Below are 19,144 nucleotides of genomic sequence, written 5' to 3' on the forward strand. Positions count from 1 at the left end.
CATCCATCCATCCATCCATCCATCCATCCATCCATCCATCCATCCATCCATCCATCCATCCATCCATCCATCCATCCATCCATCCAATGAGCTCTGGGTCTGCCCCGGGCTCTCGCTGCAGTAAAATGTGCTCAGATGCCCAAACCACCACTACTGTCTCTTTGTTTTGGGCCATAATGTGGGAAACTGGCTTTTTAAACTAAACACACAAAATGAAAACGTATTATGTTTCTATGTAACATAAAATAAATTGCAGGATGTAAGAGAACTCAATGCTTTCAAAGAGCTCCACACTTTAAAAAATAGGTTCACAGTTGGTTTGACTTACTCTAACAAATTGCCTTTAAAGAAGGCTGGACATTAACCTTGTGTTTTCTGGTGTGATCATTTGTTAACTGCATGTGTCACCTGAGTAAAGAGCCAGTGGAGCTTCATGTGTTTGGCTGCAGCGTAGCTACACTCAATGAGGCGTGGCCTGCCATTTACATCCACCAGGCACTTGTTGTCGTCATCATCGATGGTGGGACTGAGGAGCCCGACGTGGAACTGCTGCGTACTGGTGTAGTACACATTCTGAAAGAAACACCACATCCTAAAATAAACAACTGTGTAATGCTGTGCTGTTTGCTCAGGCAGTAGTTGTTGACATTTAGCTGATCACTCACCCAGAGCTGTACATGTCCTTACAGGTGCTTAACTATGCAGTAAATGAGGCTGGCTTTTGGGCTTTCTTTGAGAATAAAGAAGACATCTATGTGGCTGATTTACATAGGCTAAGAATGCATATTTATACCACTTTCCTGAGTGAATAGATAACAAGGGAAGACCAAGCAATGCAAATAAGCTCATTATTAATGCAAGAATGGGGAGAAAACCTAAATAATTGTGCTCGCTCTCTCTTTCTCTGGTAGATTAATTCACAGCAGTTTTTGTTTTCAGGGGTAGTTGTTTATTTTGAGGGAGCAAAGAAGCTGTAAATTATACTCAAGAATAAAGAGGAAGCATGTAATGTATTTACTGGCACGCAGCTGAGCTGAGTTTGGTGTAGTGCCACAGAACAATTACCAATAAACCGTGAAAAAACAATAATGATCTACACTATTTACAGCGTACCAGATGATAGTACGTATTTGCTCATTTGTGCATCTTACAGAACCAGAATATAATTTAGTTAGATTACTGAAATAGTCTTAATAAATGACTAAAAACATTGTGGTTTTACCCTTTCCATGAAGTATTGTACCTAATATCCACAGCTATATTCATATAATAACGTCTCATAACAAAGACTTTGTTTGGGTCCCTATTAGCAGTTTTACTAGAGATGTTACAAAAAGGTAAAATAATAATCAAAAAGCAGAGAAGCTAAAAGTAATGATAACCCATTTATTTCATTGTACTTTATTTTCTTCTTTTCTCTCCCACTCATCATTTCATGACCTGAAAGGTTTTTTGATGACTTGCTGTGAGGGCACAACGCCTACAACAGCTGGACTACAGGATTTAACTATGAGCTGAAAAAACAGTTAAAATTAGCTCCACACCTCCACCTCAACCAGCTAGAACAGGAAAAAAAATAATATAATGACATTATTACAGTGTCCTTTGTTCTGCAAATTGGGTGCTTCATTTGACTTTTTTGAATTCAGTAGTTTTACATAAAAGTTTAGCTCAGATCTTTTGAAGTTGTATCTACCTGCTGTAGATAGCTCCTTTAACAGCCTCAGTTTAATTCTGACTGTTGAGCTAACAACTAGTTCCAGTTGGATCAAGACTAAAATGAATTGTTGCCATCTTAAAATGATTCCGGTCTCAAAAATTTTAAAAAGTTGTATGTCAAATAACCTTTACATGCAACTATTGCTTCAAACCAAATTTTCAGTCTGACATTTTCCCATTGCTTATAGGTACTTCTATAAAACCAATTTATCAGATTATTTCTTTGACTAGTGGTGGTTTAAAACACAAATGTTCAGAAAACAAAATTTAAACATGATTTATTTGCAGACTTCAAAAGGCATAGAGTTTCAAAGGATGACATAAAAGTAAAAGTTATATCAGATTAAATTTGTTGTTTAAAAAAAAGTCCTATTGTAGCATCTCTTAGAAATTTCTTTGAATAAAAATGTAAAAAAAAGTCCATGAAACAACATTATTTTTGCTGCACGTATAAAATTTCTTAGAAACTCTTTTACTGTCATCTTGATTGTAGTACCCTGCACAAACTGCCTCCCACTTCCTTCACACCAGATATAAATATATATTTTTTAACAATCTGTTTCCCCCCTTTTGTTTTCTTTTTGTTTTTCTGCTGCTCACTTTTGGAGCCGCTCAAGCTGCCAGACCGTATGTGATGATGGTTTTTATTGTTGCTGAGTGTAAGTCAGTCTGTTTTATGACCATCTGAGCTGAGGTGTTATACTGTGTGTTTGCTGACAACATGTTTGAAACGTAAACTTGGCATTGCTCTTTTTTTTTATATGCGTCTTTGATTTGTTTACACCCTGAGCACAAAATCTATAGCTTTTTCTAAGTTAGATCAAAGAGAAGCAGCTGACACATTTTGACTGACTACAGCAAACATTTGCATAGTCTATTTATTTGCTTCATTCATGTCAACACAGGGACTAAATCCTCTCAAAAAAGCAACACTGAATCACAGAAATGGACCAGGGTAAAACTTTCCAGTACAGGAGATTTCTAACCTTACTAATATTTCTGAAGGTACTTAACTCAGTTGCTTTTTGTGCTTGTATTTATTGCACATAAAAAATTTCTGAGTATTTCAAAAAAATGTGTTTACTTATCAAAAAGGGCTGTAACCATTGCATGAATTGGGGAAAACCTATATTTTTGGGAGAAATGATATTAAAAATATCTCAAAAATGATGCCTTCAAATCACCTTTTAGCTTTTACAGGCAGGTTATGATCGATCCAGGTGTAATGAATGTGAAACACATCAAGCAGAGTCATTAGAATTAAGAGAAACAATGTGAGATCTCTGTCACAAAAACAATCTCTGAAAGCAATCTGCTCCGATGTGATGGGATGGAGCGATCAATATGAGCTGGAAGAGGCAGGAGAGAATAAATGATTATCATGCTGTGCTAACATTTGAAGACACTTAAACTCTTGGTTACTTCGGCTGAAAAATATCCTGACTGAACAGTTCAGGGAGTTTAAGACACTGAGTAATAAGAACTGATAAAAACTGCAGATGCTGTCGTAATCTGTTGTGATCTCCAACAGGAATCCTAATCGTTTCTGCTCCCCTTTAAGAAAGTAAATCCTTTGACAACTAAAGACCCAGCATTCTTTAAAAAAAATGCATATCGCCCGCTGCCTTTCATGTCGTTTTAGACTATGATCATTTGATGTTGAGAAATGACTGCGTTGCAGCCATTATGTGCAATTCAGAGTATTCGTATAGCTCTCAGGTTTATATTATTACCTGTAAAACTGACTAAGTTAACTAATGATTACTTTCTGAAAGTTTCAATAAAATCCATCTAGTGGTTTATGAGATATTTTGATAACAGACAGAGTTGAAGCCAACAGTTAATGCTAATGTTTTAAACAAAGATTCTGCACAATGAGTAGCAGGTGGTAGATGTGATATAAATGATGCTCAAATTATAGGGTAAGTTAAGGCCCCTAAGGAAATAAAACAAAGAGGAGAAACACAGCAGCGGCACAGAGACAGGGATAATTTACAGCGGGTGTCTAACCTGTGGTGTCATCCCGTGACAGAGATACAGGATGGGGACGTTGTCGTTGTCCGGCCCCTGATCCAGGCACAAATCGCTCTTCAGAGAGTTTTTCAGCTGACAAACATAAACAAACATAAAAATATGATTTTCTGAAGGCAGAATCAATAGGGTGACATCATTCAATCAAATATTTGTCATCATCATCTATCAGTGAGCTCAATGTATTAGTAAAGAATGGGTTACATAAAAGTTTTGTCTTAAAACAGAATAATGACAACAGATTGTTTCTGATTACATGTGGAGTCTAGTTTATGGATAATCTATAAATCAGAGTGAGGATCCTTCACTTGTCAGCTCTCTTAATCCCTGCAGTGCATCATTTCAATGCCAGTGAGGAGAAATCATAATCCAAACAATGAATACTGCTCGTAGCGTCACTGATTTTGGTGTGAAAAAGGAATCGAAGATTGTTGGAGTTTGGACATCCAAAAAAAAAAAAAGCAACAAGAAAGCTGTTTACACCCCACAGTAACCACCTCATACCAGGGTCAACCTTTCCTGTGATTATCAAAGCATAAAGATTAAAGCAAATTTCAGAAAACACCAGCTGCTAGAGGGAGTTTGACGTGAAACATCATCTGAATCTGCTTAAAGTCAATTTTGTTTTATAAAAATGCAAATCAAAGTTTTACGCTTCACGAACATGACTCAGTCTTTCAGGCCCAGAGGGTTATTCATGCTTGTCATGACAAAGGTCTGCCTGATTGCAAGGTACAAAGTGCACCGCAGGGAGCTCCAGGGATGCTAGTTTGTATGAGGGGAGAATTATACAAACATAGAAGAACAGAAAAATACACAGCTGGGAATAATTCCAGCTCCCCACTGGCTCCGGAGATGTCTACTTCTATCTGATGATCAGTAAACCCACAGGTAGCACATTGTTCTGCCAACAGCGCACATCTAAACATTTCAAGAGCTGAGAGAAAACCATGCAGCGCTGAGTGACACCTGTGAACACCCTGCAACAGCATTAAGATACCTTTTTTGCTTCTGTAGGGATTTGATCATTTGAATAAATTATGTGGGTGACGTATTGATGCAAAAAAAAAGAAAGACTTAAGACAGTCCTTCACATCAGGATTTCTTTGACATAAATAATGCAAAAACAAAGCATTTACGAGTTAAAATGCAAAAATTAGAGTAATTTTTAAGCCGTGGTTTGGGTAAAAAACCAGTCAATTCCAGTCTTTTCAGAAAAGTTATTAAATTTGAAATTATAAAGGAAATAAAAATTAACCCTAAAAAGATGGTTTTACAGAAGAGTAACACTGTTTAATGTTTCATCTGACTATAGTATGTTTCCTCATCTTATTAGTATTTGTTACAGTTGTTTCATTTAATTAAATCTTTTTTATTGTTTTTATTTAGGCTATAGGCGACAGGAAATAACACCCTAGGAAAAAATGAACTTCAATAAAATGAAATCTTGTCAAATCTGTTTAAATCTCTGGGCCACATTAGCCAGACACAGCACATTTCATTAAATTATATATGCTTCCTTATATATATATATATATATATATATATATATATTCATGTATCTAAAAATAAAGTGACATTATGGTTTATAATAAAACCTGGTCTTTTTGCATTAAACATGGCTGACACTCTGCTGTATATAATGAATCCTTGAGGCATCCTTACTGACCAAGCCCTGAAATGCATGTGACAAATACAGAATAATGAGGTCAACTAACTCTGAGAATTTAATGGAACAATGTCTATATATGTGTTTTCTATCTGAGAGTAATGTAAAAGAAAAAAAAAATCTACAAACATATAAAAAAGCAGTGCTGTCACAGTGAGGTCTGTGTGCCACTCTCTATTAGAGCGCATCATCATGATGCAAGGTGGGAGGACTGTGGAAATAAGGCTGTTTGAGAACAACTAGAAGAGCTGCCAGCATGCCCTGCTGGCTGTCAGTTTTTCTGGCAGATCTTACTGCAAAGCTCTCCAGAGGAATGTAATATACATATCATTATGTAAGCTTCAACTAATTTATCTCTGTATCTAGGCCAAGAACAAAAATTTAATGAAAATAGAAAAAAAAGTCTCTCAATAACTTCTCTTTAAGTAATGAAAAAGGGCATAAACTGTTTGTGCTTTTGACAGCACCCATCTGCATCTCATTACGAGGGATTTAAATGATTTCTTATAGTCGTATTCTGTTTTTTTTTCCAGATATCGAACTGAATTTGTGATGAAGAAGAAGGCAACAGCTTACTACTCCGTATGCGATGGTGTCACTGTACATCCTCATCTCGGGGTAGATGTTCACCAGGTACCAGCGGAATGTTTTGCACTGCAGCCTCTTCCTCAGAGCCTTCCTCTCAGAGATGTCGCCAATATCAATCCCCGAGTCCTGAGACAGCCAAAAAGTTTCATTATATTCACACACGCACATAGACGCTCCCAAAGAAAAAGAATCTGTGAGGTAAAATTGGGTAATTGGTCATAAAGAAGCTGGCAGCCACTGGTTGTAATTATGCAAATGCTGATTCAGCATTCAGACTATTGTTTTCCTGTTTTTTTTTTATTTTTCCAAACATTTTTTGCAATCTAACTACTTCTGTATACTTCGCTCTGTTTTAACCATTTATATATCAAAACATTCAGCTCATTTAAGAGATAACATTAGCTTTTTGGAACTTTTAGACTTTTCAAAATATTTAACTTTATTTACAAATATTTTCCCCATAAAACAGCATTTAAATCTCTTCAATAAACACTGTTCTTCTTCAAATCTGCTTCAGCGTACTTTTTCTATTTTTGTTTTCTTATGTTTCTTTTAGCTTTTACTGTTCTGCTAGCCTTTTGCAACTTTTAGTTCTTAGCTACCATTCTGCTACTTTTGGATTTTAACAAACCTTTTGCTACTTTTCCTTTTACCAATTGTTCTTGTTTTTATTGTATCAACTCAGTTTCAACTTCAGCCAATTTCAGCAGTCATTCTGCACACTTCATTAAAAAACATGCAATTTTTCTTGCTTTTTGCTCTTTTTCTGACTTGAACATTTTCTATTATTCAATGGGAAAGTTAAATAACAGTGCTTTGGTAAAGTCTAATGCATGTAAAATAACTGGGGACATTTGCCTCCCCTCAAATTAGATACACTCAACAACAATTTATATGCAAATGCACTTATGACATAATGATGTTAGCTTGTTAGATGAAGTCATGAGAAAACAGACAGGCCTAAAATACAAGACATTCTTTTCTGAAATCTGTTGCACTCAAAAAGTAAAACTGGGTCTTTATATATTGCACAACTTTACAAAATAAGTTAACATTTTTATAGTTCAGCTAAGTTTGGTTTTAATTGTAAAACTTTTTAGTTTTATGGGTTATTTTGACGTTATTATCATTACTTGGTAACATCTGTTGCACAGTATTCTGTGTCTAATGTAATCTAAAAAGCTAAAGTGTGTGTAAGTGTCTCTGACGAAGCTCTCAGCTGTTTAAAACCATCCAAATATGAACTCAGAAGGGTGCAAACTTCAGATGAACACTGTGGATCCTTGCGCTCTCATTTAAACGTGCTGATTTTGCCACGTAGTTAATTCACGGGGCTGAAAGCTCGGGCTAAATTTCACGCTCGTTGAGTACAGCCTCTGTTAAATGCCTCATTACTGACTGAATGAATCGCCTGCAGATGTTCATTTCATCTATTTATAATATGGATTTACATATTCAAACAAATTATGCAGGACAAGAAAAAATAGGCTCAGTAAGGAAACATTTAAGTTTGCCTTTAAGGGATGCTAAATTTGTCATAAGATGATGGAGCAGCAGCCGTATTTCTAATTTGATTTAGTCCATATCAAGAACTAAAAGTCTGTATTTATAAAAAAAAATTCCAGCTGCATAAACACATAGAGTGATTTTCCAAAATACAAAACAGAATGTTTGTCAGGAACGGTGGAGATGGAGGCAAACCCAGAACGCAGACTCATATTTGAAAAGAAACTAATTTATTAAACTAAGGACAAAAATGAAAACAAAAGCTGTCGAGGCAGCAAACTAATAAGATAAAAACTAAAACAAAAACCAACCAAAACAGGAGCAAACACAGGAGCATAAACAGGAACGGGCAGGACAGAAACTAACAACAACAGACAAACCTTAGACAATGGACCAGCAGAGTGTGGAAGGCAATGACCGGGTTTTAAAGACTGAGGATAATTAGGTAAATGGAGACAGGTGACGTGATTACAAAGTGGGGACAGGTGTAGGTGTGGCCAGGAGATAAAGAGAGACTGAGGAGGAGCAAATGAAACATGAAACAAGAGACAAGACAGAAACCAAGCAAACCAACAAACCAAACAAAAACAAAAACCATAACACAGAAAAAACCCAAATCACCACAATGTTGACACAACAGATGTATAGTAGTTTTGAAATGAACCCAAACACAAAGATTCTTCTAAAATGAATCTCACATCTCACATCTTTGTTTTACTACAATATTAATTATTTTGCACCCAAGTCACAGATGTAATCTAATTTCCTTTCTCAATTCATCTCTTGAAATGGTACTGTCAGCCTTTAGGAGGAATCTTTTAACGAATAATGTTTCCATTTAGACCATTTTGTTGAATCATATTACGGATTTATTTATTCACTAGCACGTATCTAATTCAGGCCAATCTGCAAATGACAAGGAAATCCTTTCATGTGGGTCTTCAAGAGGTGTCGGGAGGCTTGTTTGAACAAAAATCTGCAATTTGAAGAGAGCAGATGACACCCAACCTTGTGACACTTAAATTAGGCGGCACCAGAGTGGGGTCGGCAGGTTGCTGCTGCAGATTTATGATGCCTTTTCTGACTTTTTTCACTTTACATAAAATAAAAACAATAACCAGTCTTCGAAAAGCCATGAAGGTGCCAAAGTTTCGATTCACGATTAGATAAATAACTTTAGTTTATAATGTCTTCAGTGATGTCATTGACACACCAGCTTACCGTATCCTCTCATATTTTCACCTGGTAAACAGAAAAAAATGAGTTTTTTGGGCTTATCTGTAGGATTTAAATTTTTTTTAAAGCTTTTAGTTTAAATCTGACATCTGAAAAATGACACACAAGCACAAGATTGTATTACAAAGTTTAGAGTCCATTTAGTTCAGTAAATGTCATCCATAAAACGGTGAAACTCAAAGAATTTCCTATCAGAGAGCTTATGGAGGACGTGAGTGATAAATCACACAGATTACACACTTTTTGAAGAACTGACTAGTTTAATAAGACAAAGTGGATTTTATAACTTTTTTTATGTTGCACTTTCGTGTTAGTGGTGTTGCTTTTCTTGCCTCAGAGAAATTATGATTTCATTCAGCACTTTTCACTTGATCATGGTTTAGAATGGCAATAAAGAAAATTTTAAACCTTGACTCTTATAATCTTGTATGTCAAATTTGTGCCACTCAAATAAAAAGTATAGAAAAAAATGAATATGAAAAAGGAGCAAAACAAGATGAAAATAGCAAATGCCTTAGGAATCTTTATCAGCAAGAGCTTAAGAAACTTGCTGTGTAAAATCTGCTTCGGCCTTTTAACCCCAAAGCACTCACACAGAAAAAGGCCAAGGTACAAGAAGATGACTGAAGAAGCTGCCTTCACTGACATCTTGTCTTTACAATTATGTGTCAGGAATCTTTATCTGGGAGTTCAGCAGAAATGAAGACAGTGAATATAAATGTTAGCAAGTCTTTGCTGTTCAAATGTTAAATCGCTGTAGTAGAACAAGGCAATAATGATCCAGTTTAAAATATAGCACACATTTTTAAAATTTTAAAGGTTTAACTAACAGATAATATGAAAAAGATATGTATTATGTCCGGAACCCTGTTAAAAGTTTTTCACAGCAGAAAATGTTGCCGTGTAGGAAGAAGAACTTAGCTCAGGCAGATTTAGTTAACGCTCCAGCCCCCGTAAACCTTGACAGTGACTGAAATTGCACAATACAAGAAATTGTGAACTTTCTCTCCCTAATGGAATGCAGTCATTTTTATCATCGCTAATTACTCCTGCACCTCTACTGATATGACAAGCCACAATATGTCTGCTGCACAGAAAGGCCTGTTGTGAGTGGGAGAGAACAGACACTATTAAAAAAAATTAATGACACCTGCCCTGCACAGGGTAATGTATGTGGAATAGTTTACACATCTGATTGTTTACTGACTCCGTCTGGCTCAAGTGGAAGAGTGGTCGTCTGCCAGTCAAAAAGTTGTCATGAGCGTAGGGGTTTGTGTTTGGAGTTAAAGTTTTGTTTGTGCTCAGTTTTTCAGTCATGTTTTTCTTTGTTGTGTTTTGACACTTCCATACTTTCAGTGTGTTTCCAGTTTGCTTAGTTTTTCTTGTGTCACTGATCATTATTTCTTCTGTCATCCCTCCTTCAGTTAATCATGCACCTCAGCTGCACTCATTCAGTCATCAACCCTCCCAGCATACTTATACTCCCAGTTCATGCTCACTCATCGTTCCATTCTGCTCTTTGTTCTACCCCAGTTCTGTGGTTTATGCTTCTTGTGCAGTCATTTGTACTTTGCAGCACTGTCAGCTTATTATTTATTCCTGTAACTAAAGTTTCAGGTTTCATCATTAATAATTTGTCCCTGAGTCTGCGCAATGTGTCCTAATAACCACCACACACTGACAAACGGCGGTACGAGAACAGTACAGAAGATGAGTAGAGAAAGCAGCCAAAGAAAAACCTTTTAGGACTCTCAGAAAGCCAAAATTAATATTGAAAACCACTTAAAAAAATACAAGAAGGTTGGGCTCTTTGGAATCAAAGTATTAAAAAAACTAGGGGTAAATTAAAATTTTTGCACAGTGTTTAGCTATGTCTTTGATATTGAAGTGTTCAGTGGGATTAAAATTCTGTTTAAAGTCCTAATAGATGCTTCTGAGCCTGACAAAACATTTTGATAATTTCTAAACTGTTTCATCACAGCATGTGCAGGTAACCCAACAGCTGTTGATGTCAGGGTGCACGCTGAATATCTGCAATCAAAAAGTGATCCCACAAACATGACCTGCATGAAGAATGTCCAATAGTTAGAGCAAATTTACAGTTTGCAAGTAAACACGGAGGCAATAACCAGATTTTTAGAAAAAAAATGTGCTCTGGACAGATGAATCAAATATTTTGATTTGATAATTATCCTCAGATTTAAATATTTTGGTGCACTAATATGGAACATTTTTAGTTAGATAAAGAAGTCAAACCACATGTAAAGCAGGTGATGTATAGCTGACAACTGCAAAGCTTCTTTGATATGTTTAAGTTCTCAAAAATAATCTAAGAACATCTGTCCAGTAGTTGGGTGGAACAGTGGTGAAGTGGTTAGAGCTGTTGCCTCACCGCAGGAAGGCTGCGGGATCGCCTCCTGGCCTTTCTGTGTGGAGTTAGCATGTTCTCCCCTTTTTCTCCAGGTACTCCAGTTTCGTCCCACACACTAAACCATGCAAGTTAGGTTAACTGGTAACTCTAGATCAGTGGTCTCCAACCCTGGTCCTCGAGGGCCACTATCCTGCATATTTTACTTGTTTCTCTGCTCCAACACACCTGATTTGAATCAATGGGTGATTAACAGGGTTCTGCAGAACATGAAGAGATAATTTAACCACTGAATCAGGTGTGTTGGAGCAGGGAAACAGGTAACACATGCAGGATAGTGGCCCTCGAGGACCAGGATTGGAGACCCCTGCTCTAGATTGCCCCTAGGTGTGACTGAGAGTGTGAATGGTTGCTTGTCCAATTTGTCTCTGTAATGGACTCCAGGGTGTACCTCGCCTTTCACACAGTGACTGTTGTAAGAAAAATGAATAAATAGATGGATGTCCAAAACCTGAACTAAAATAGACGTCTTAACAAGATAATTATCCTCAGAAGCGAACCAAATCAACCAAGTAATGGTTCTAAAAGAAGTAGAAACTTTAGTCAAAGAACCTAAGTATTAGTTTGTCCAAACATTACTAAAAATACAATATTGTGTAGTGCAGTAAAGGCACAATTACTCACCTCCATGGGAATATTCCAAGCCATATAGACATGGCTTTTAAACTCATCCATCCAAACCTCTGCGACCCTGAGGGCGTTTCGGCGCACGTGAGACGTCAGGTCCTCGGTGTAGGGTTTATGAGCACGCTCGATGTGGGCGATGCGAGCACAAGGCAGGACCTCCACACTGCCTCCACACTGCCACACCTGATTTAAAACATTAAATAAAGCAAAGAGAAAAATCAAGATGCTTTCAGAACTTGTCGTAAAATGCCTCCTGTGCACTCACAAAGGTTTTCATTTTGTCTAAAAAAAAAATAAAAGTTCTGATTTTGCTCAATTCATTGTGCAATTATTGTGTTTTTTATTGTTTTAGTTATTTTCTGACAGTGCCATCAGATAAAGACTGACTGTTGCTTAGGTGGAGAAACACTTTAAACCCTTTTAAAATCATTGTAGAAGGTCATCATACTGCCGTGTCTGAACTGCTTAAAGCACGTTCTGACTGAAAAACTGCTTCCCCTCATCACCTTTGCCACCCAGTTTGTCCCTGACTGTGAAGAAGGAGACCCGATGCTGGAAAATGTCAATAGTCCCAATGCAGAGGAGGAAAGGCCAGACTGTTGGATGAAAACAAAAAGCCAATACCAGGAGCTCCTCACATAATAAAGACCTCTGGGAGGTTCAGGACATTGACACAGAAATCTCTGCAAACTTTATACTGTTAATAAGCTTAAAATGCAATCCTTCCATGTAAAAAACTAAAAAAGATTGGCTTTCAGCTTATTGCAATAAAACAACAGGACTGCTGGTTTGTACTTTTTATATACACATATGAAGATTTTAATATTTTATGAAATGTACATGAAAATGATCAAACAAATGAAAATACGTTGAAAGACTGAGTGGATTATAGAAATGATTGATGCTGTTATGTTGGTATTGCTGAGGTTTTAGTGCCTATAAAGAAGGTGTTTACATTTTGGTAGAAGGATTGTTTGCATTGCTGCTCTTTGTTTACATTTGTATTTAAGCTCTGTGGGCAATTTTATTAGGTGACAATGTATTCTGCAGACTCCCGAGGAGTTGCAAGTTTAACCTAATTCTTTTCATTGTTTTAAAACAATTATATATTGTTTTTACCACAGATTATTGTGGAAAACAGTACCTAGAATACTTTAATGCTTGCATATGGCTCAGTGATATATCTGCTGTTGCAGCAATGTTGTAGCAATTGATCAACACAGTCCCAGTAATGGTTTACTTTAATAAATGATGCTACCTATACAGATTTCTTTTCCTTGTTTCTATTGTTACAGATATTAATATCAGTTTCTTTGTCCAGTTTGCCTAATTTTTGTTCCTATATTCTGAACTTATTTTCATATTTCTACATAGTTTTTAACAGTCCAATCACATACAAACTTATTTATCAATGTTTCAATTGCATAAAAAAATGACACAACATTTCTAGAATCTTTTGTTTAATGTCTGATTTAAGAAATTAGGGTTAAAGCTTGGAGGGGAATGAATTGGAAAATAAATGAAGCTGCACAATGCTGTTGATTAGTTTTACTAAAATATAAATGGTCACTCAAAGCAGTTCGCATTGATGATGCTGTGCTGATCCATTTGCTCAAATCTATTTGGGTTAATCAAAGATTTCCCAGCCCGAGCTGGTGAAGGGTGCTCAGAAATCACTTCGATGCTGAGCTGTTATAACACCAGCCTGCTAGACCCAGTGTTTTATCTGAATACGATTCATATCATCACTCAGGGCTTTTCTGGGAGGACAAAAGTGCTGAGCTAAAATCCTTCCTGTCGATTCTGTCAAATACAAAGAAACATAAATAGTATTCAGTGCAAATAAGCATCATTGAGGAAGAAAAAACAAACATCTCATGTGACACAAACTATTGATGTGATTGCAGCGTTAATGATAGGACATTAAACTGTCAGTCAAACAAACCTAATTGTGGCTCATCAGCAAAAATAAAAAAACTGCTTTTATTAAAAAAGAAAAAAAGTTGAGAAAACTGAAATTTTTATACACTTCTTCTCAATAGCTACAAAGTGTACATAAAACAGAATACATATATAATCATTTATTTAGTAGTGAAATTTCATAAGAGCAGCTAATCAGATTAATATTTTATGTTTTTATTAATTGATTTAGATGAAAATAAAGGCATATCATATCAGGCTAAATCAAATTCTACGGAAATTACCTCAGCATTAATGTAATTCTTATTTGTATTATTTTAATTTAAAGAAGCTAAAAACAATAAATATAATATATTTGAGTTCCAGGAGACAAAGTTGTGTTCCAAAAGAAAACAGCAGATTAAAGCGTCAAACTCTTCTTTCTATTTCATGTTTAGTTTCAAAAAGAAGGTCCGAAACAGAACTTTAACATCAAATAATATAATCAGCAAATATAACAAAATTAAAAGCACAAGCAGTGAGTTTTAATACATTTATTGTATACAAGTATATTCTTATTTTGTGTCTTTGGGAAAAACTAACAAACAAAAACATTAAACTGCTGCTTTACTTAATGTCAGTGAAGCGATGATGGTCATAGAAAAAAGATGATGATGAGAGGATCATATTCTGTATATATTTGACTGGCTGCTGTTTACAAAACAACTCCTCATATTTTTCTATATACAGTATTTTAGCCAGTAACCTTTTGTCAGTGTGGGTTTGTTCTATCTCCCTTTGTCTGTTGTTGTTAATCTTGTTAATACTTTTCTGCTTTCTATGTTTCTGACCATAAAACCTGTACTAACACTGTGATAATATGTAGGTCACTAATATTTAATGCAATCACTTTATTATCTGGCCAGCAGTGTTATGTACTGGTGGTACACTAATGTAGAAATCTGAATACGATGGCTGAGCAGAGTCCTGCTGCTGACAGAGGTCACGAGACAGGGTGGCCTCAAACATTTTTCTTTAGTTAAGCTTCTTTGTGGAGGCAGAAATATGAAAAGGGGCTATAATTTGTTCTTTATTACCCTCTATGTGGTAATATAGGCAGTATAATTTCATCCTTAGTGTGTAACAGGACTGTGCACGCTGGTGGGCTCAGATGTTATTTCATCAGCGGGCTATTAAAACTTAAATCGCAGAAACATGGTTCATACAGCAGCACTTTGGGTTCCACTTGGTATGTAATAATATATTTATTATACAAACTTAAGGACCTGAGCTGAGTTACACTGGTGAGTTTTATTTTTAGCATATAATATGATTAACAACTGTTTATTTGATATGCTGTACTTTAGGGAATAGCTTTAAAATTTAACAACAAATTTTAATAAAATGATTACAGTAACATAACATAGATCTGACCTTTAGTTGCTTATAATCAATTTTAAAATTAAAAAAAACACATTTAACTTCCTCAAACAGTTTAAGTCATACTAACTCATCAGGTTTTACAGTATATGTAAAAACTGATGTGCTATCATGAATGTCATGGAAATCTGTGATGGATGTTCAGAGTTATGATGCTTCAAACTTCAAACTATTCAAAGTTTTGTAGCATTGCCTGAAAGCGCTGACTGTGTAAAACTGTGTCTAAGTGATGCATTTTCTGCCATTCCAAGCGTTCTGGTATAGAAAATTAAAAAACAAAAATCAGCAAATCAAGTAGAATTTTCAAGATAATCTGCTATATGTTATTGCAACGTTTACAGCTTGAAGATTTGTTCCAGCACTTTCTAAATGCGAGCCATTTGCAGTTTTAATGCAATAGTCCAAAAATAATTCTTCCTCCATTGTTTGTGTCACATTTCTTTTTTTCTGACAATGAAACAAATGCCTCAGAGCTTTTGCCTTCAGTATCCCACTAATTGCCTGCTGCGATTTTTCCAAATCCATTACAAAGAATTGGCCATTACTGTCAAGGCAGAAGTCTGAATCTTTCATAACTTTTATTGGCTGTATTGTTATTTTATTCCAAACACGTTTATTTTATACCATTGGATATTCCTAATAGTGCATTCCCCTTGAATGATCAAACCCACCATCTAATTTGCATTTTGACTCATGCAATCTGCTTTCTAGCACGCTGGTGAGCAAAAACAATGCTGCGGCAAACAATTACACAACGCTTTACTCCGGCACAATCTTCAATGAGACACTTTCCTCCGTTTCCCTGCTGTCAAATTGCCTACAAGATGTGTAAACATAATTGCTCACACTTGCTCCCTGTCATTCAGGGATGGCAACATATTTCACTCACACTGTGGTACAATGAAATAACCACTTCACTACTTACAGTCCATGTTGAGTCTGCTTGTTTTATTAGGAGACAGATCCTTTTCTCCATTAAGTCTCCCTGACTTCGCAGCAATAAAATGACTTCAGTCAGTGCAGCACAATCACTTCTTTGTAAACATAAAACTCATCTCAAGAATTACCCCACTCCTTTTTTTCCCATCTTCAAGCCTGCCTGTCTGACGGATCTTTTAGCAAATTTACTTCCTGCCCATGAATCTGTTCTTTCTTTTCTTTACTTTTTGTTGAAGTTTTGCTGGCAGAGAAGGTGTCTCACTTCATGCCTGAATGATCAGAACACCATCTGCATGAGCATAAGCTGAATTCAGTGCCGCCCTCATCATAATTTGCTTTGGAAAACAGCATAAGCTGAAGTCCTTTAATGTAAATGCAATGTGAGAGGAAAGTGGTTCATTCTCTTCTGAGAGTGTAATGGTGTCAGTTAAAAGAACATAATGTGGAGTGCCCTAATAGCTCTGTTTGAATGAAAAATATATAAATTTATGGCTGTTGGTATAATTATATTAAACATGTCATGAACTATTGGAAAACAAATCTGGCTATAATTGACAGACCTACAGGACTCTACTCTCAGCCTGTCTCTGAAAAACCACTGTGGGATGTTATGAGGAAGGGGAATAGGTAGATACAGCAGGATAAAAAATGATTTGGTATTGTTTTAAGTTAAGCAGAAAGTGATCTGAAGAGCCATGAATTTATGCATCTGTCATGCCACGAGTCATTACTACAAGCTGGAGAAGTTGGGCGCATTTTCTTGTTAATTATTGAGGGCCTAAGAGAACTGAATGTTGCAAAAATGTGATCTGATAAAATTAGGACTCCTGAATTTTTCATTTGAACTTACTCTGCAGTTATTTCTTAACTCTACTGGAAAATGGTGAACAATATGAAGTCTAACTTTAGGTAAATTGTCAAATACCTTTTATTAACTTAAAGAGAAATGTGTAACATTGAGGGTAGAAGATCATTTCTGATTTAAAAAATAAGTTTAGACCCTGACCGTTTTAAATGTGAGGCTTAAAAGGAGATAAGAAATAGCAAATAAATACAGTCTGTTGAAAACACAAACACAACCTTAGGAACTCTTCCACCAAATGTTCCTGTGATTTAAAACATTATTTCAAGAAATGTCTCTAACTTTTGTTTCAGAATCTGAAGCTATCAGCTTTAATCTTGCTGCTCCACCTCTTCTGTCCCCCCAGGAGCCTTGAATGCCTCGTAAGATCTCCCCAATATTTTCTACAGCATTCTTTTCACATTCTGTCACTATATCACAATCATAAAACCATTTACTTTTAAATCCAATCAGGAAACACTTTGTCTATTCTTTCGCTGCCTGGTTCACAACTTGAGACTGTGCAGACAACTGGCGCTGGGAGGATCAGATTGCACTGACTGGTGAATTTTTAATTCCCCATCATCTCCACAGAAATGCTGAACCATTAACCGATAATCCTGTTCTCTAGAGACAAGTCAGGAAACAGTCTCGTGACTGTCTCAACATAAACACTGGAACAAACACTGGAACATAGTCAAACAATGTGTGTTTGGATAAAAAAAATTACAAGAAATTGACATTATGCCTTTTTCTGTCAACTTCTGAAAGCAGCAGCCTTGTCATTATTCTGTTTTAAGAGTCAAACACTTCATATGATGGCTCGAGTCCAAACTAGTTTTAATGAAATTCAAAAAAAAGAATTAGTTCGTTTAGCTAAATTTAAAAAAGGAAAAACTTTTATTGTCAAATTCAATCTTTTTCTTGACTTGGTTTTAAAATGACCTGATGTTAAAATGGTTTAAAAAATGTTACAAGGTCAAATAAAGTAGGTAGGAGAAAGATGCAAGGAAAAAATGACAACAGCATGAGAATTCAGTGACACCAACGGTCAACGTGGTGTGGATTTGTGGCACCAAAACTACAGCTGTTCAAAGAACACCTCAGTCCGCCACGCACAACAGAACCACATAAGCTGAGGTTTCCTCTAAACCTGGGAAAATTGTCTCCCCAGAACCAAAGTACGAAAAGAGCTTGTTACTGCTGTTACTCAAGCGTGATAATTTCTTGCAATTTGCGTTAAAGCTTTATGAAGAGGCCAAAGAACCCATTTTTTACTCTTTCCACACAAATTGCAATCTCATGGGTTCTGGTCAGAGCAGACAACACATTTCAAGGAAATAGAGGCAATATGAACTGGCAGGTCCTCTATAAGCAACCGGCAGAATGACTGTGACGTCAAACTGAACACTATTTTACAAAAAGACATGAAAAATAACCTCCAGCCAACCCACTTATGAACACATCATCATTCTTTTTGTGCCCAAAATAAAGACTTGCAATGATGATTTGACACCTTCCAGAAAGTTAACACATAATATATGCGTCATTCTCAAGTTTTTAGACCTTGAGCCACAAAAATCACAGATTTTTACAGATATTTCAAGATTCAGAAAACTGCTGGATGGACTGAGCTAATAGGACTCAAGGGGAATTTTAAAATACTGATAGTCAGTAGGTAATAGAAAAGCAACTACTTTCCAAAATATCTTGTCTAATAATTAATGACAGTGATGAGAAAATTATCTGTGAATCTCCAAACTCATTAGGAGTAGTGAGAGGAGGGGATTAGCATCCCTCTTAGTCACTGGGGTCATTAGCTAAGCAACAAAGATGAATCACAACTCAAATGATATAAATGTTTTAAAATCCACACATTGAAACAGCGTGTCAGAAAACTGAGAGGTGTTCTTTGTCAGAACTGTTTTCTGTCATTAAAGCACTGAAAAGTAATACATAATCTGTAACCTATCAGATTTAATAGCTATTGCAAAAAAATCTACATTAAAATATACAGGTGCTGGTCATAAAATTAGAATATCATGAAAAAGTAGATTGATTTCAGTAATTCCATTTAAAAAGTGAAACTTGTATATTATATTCATACATTACATACAAACTCATACATTTCAAATGTTTATTTCGTTTAATTTTGATGATTACAAATGACAACAAATGAAAATCTCAAATTCATCATATCAGAAAATTAGAATCTTGTGAA

At 35.9% G+C, this 19,144-nt stretch overlaps 1 protein-coding gene across 1 annotated transcript in view; it reads right to left on the reverse strand.

Annotated features, from left to right (window-relative positions):
- galnt18b (UDP-N-acetyl-alpha-D-galactosamine:polypeptide N-acetylgalactosaminyltransferase 18b) overlaps positions 1-19,144 on the reverse strand; it is an 82,479-nt gene that overhangs the window by 3,794 nt on the left and 59,541 nt on the right. Inside the window, exons 7-10 of the mRNA XM_017439867.2 lie at positions 11,802-11,987; positions 5,996-6,133; positions 3,730-3,825; positions 409-573 (exon numbers count right to left, since the gene is read on the reverse strand). Coding sequence (XP_017295356.1) covers positions 409-573; positions 3,730-3,825; positions 5,996-6,133; positions 11,802-11,987 — 585 coding nt within the window. The remainder of the gene's footprint in view (positions 1-408; positions 574-3,729; positions 3,826-5,995; positions 6,134-11,801; positions 11,988-19,144) is intronic.

The sequence above is a fragment of the Kryptolebias marmoratus genome, linkage group LG15, assembly GCF_001649575.2.
Source record: "Kryptolebias marmoratus isolate JLee-2015 linkage group LG15, ASM164957v2, whole genome shotgun sequence".
NCBI lineage: Eukaryota > Metazoa > Chordata > Actinopteri > Cyprinodontiformes > Rivulidae > Kryptolebias > Kryptolebias marmoratus.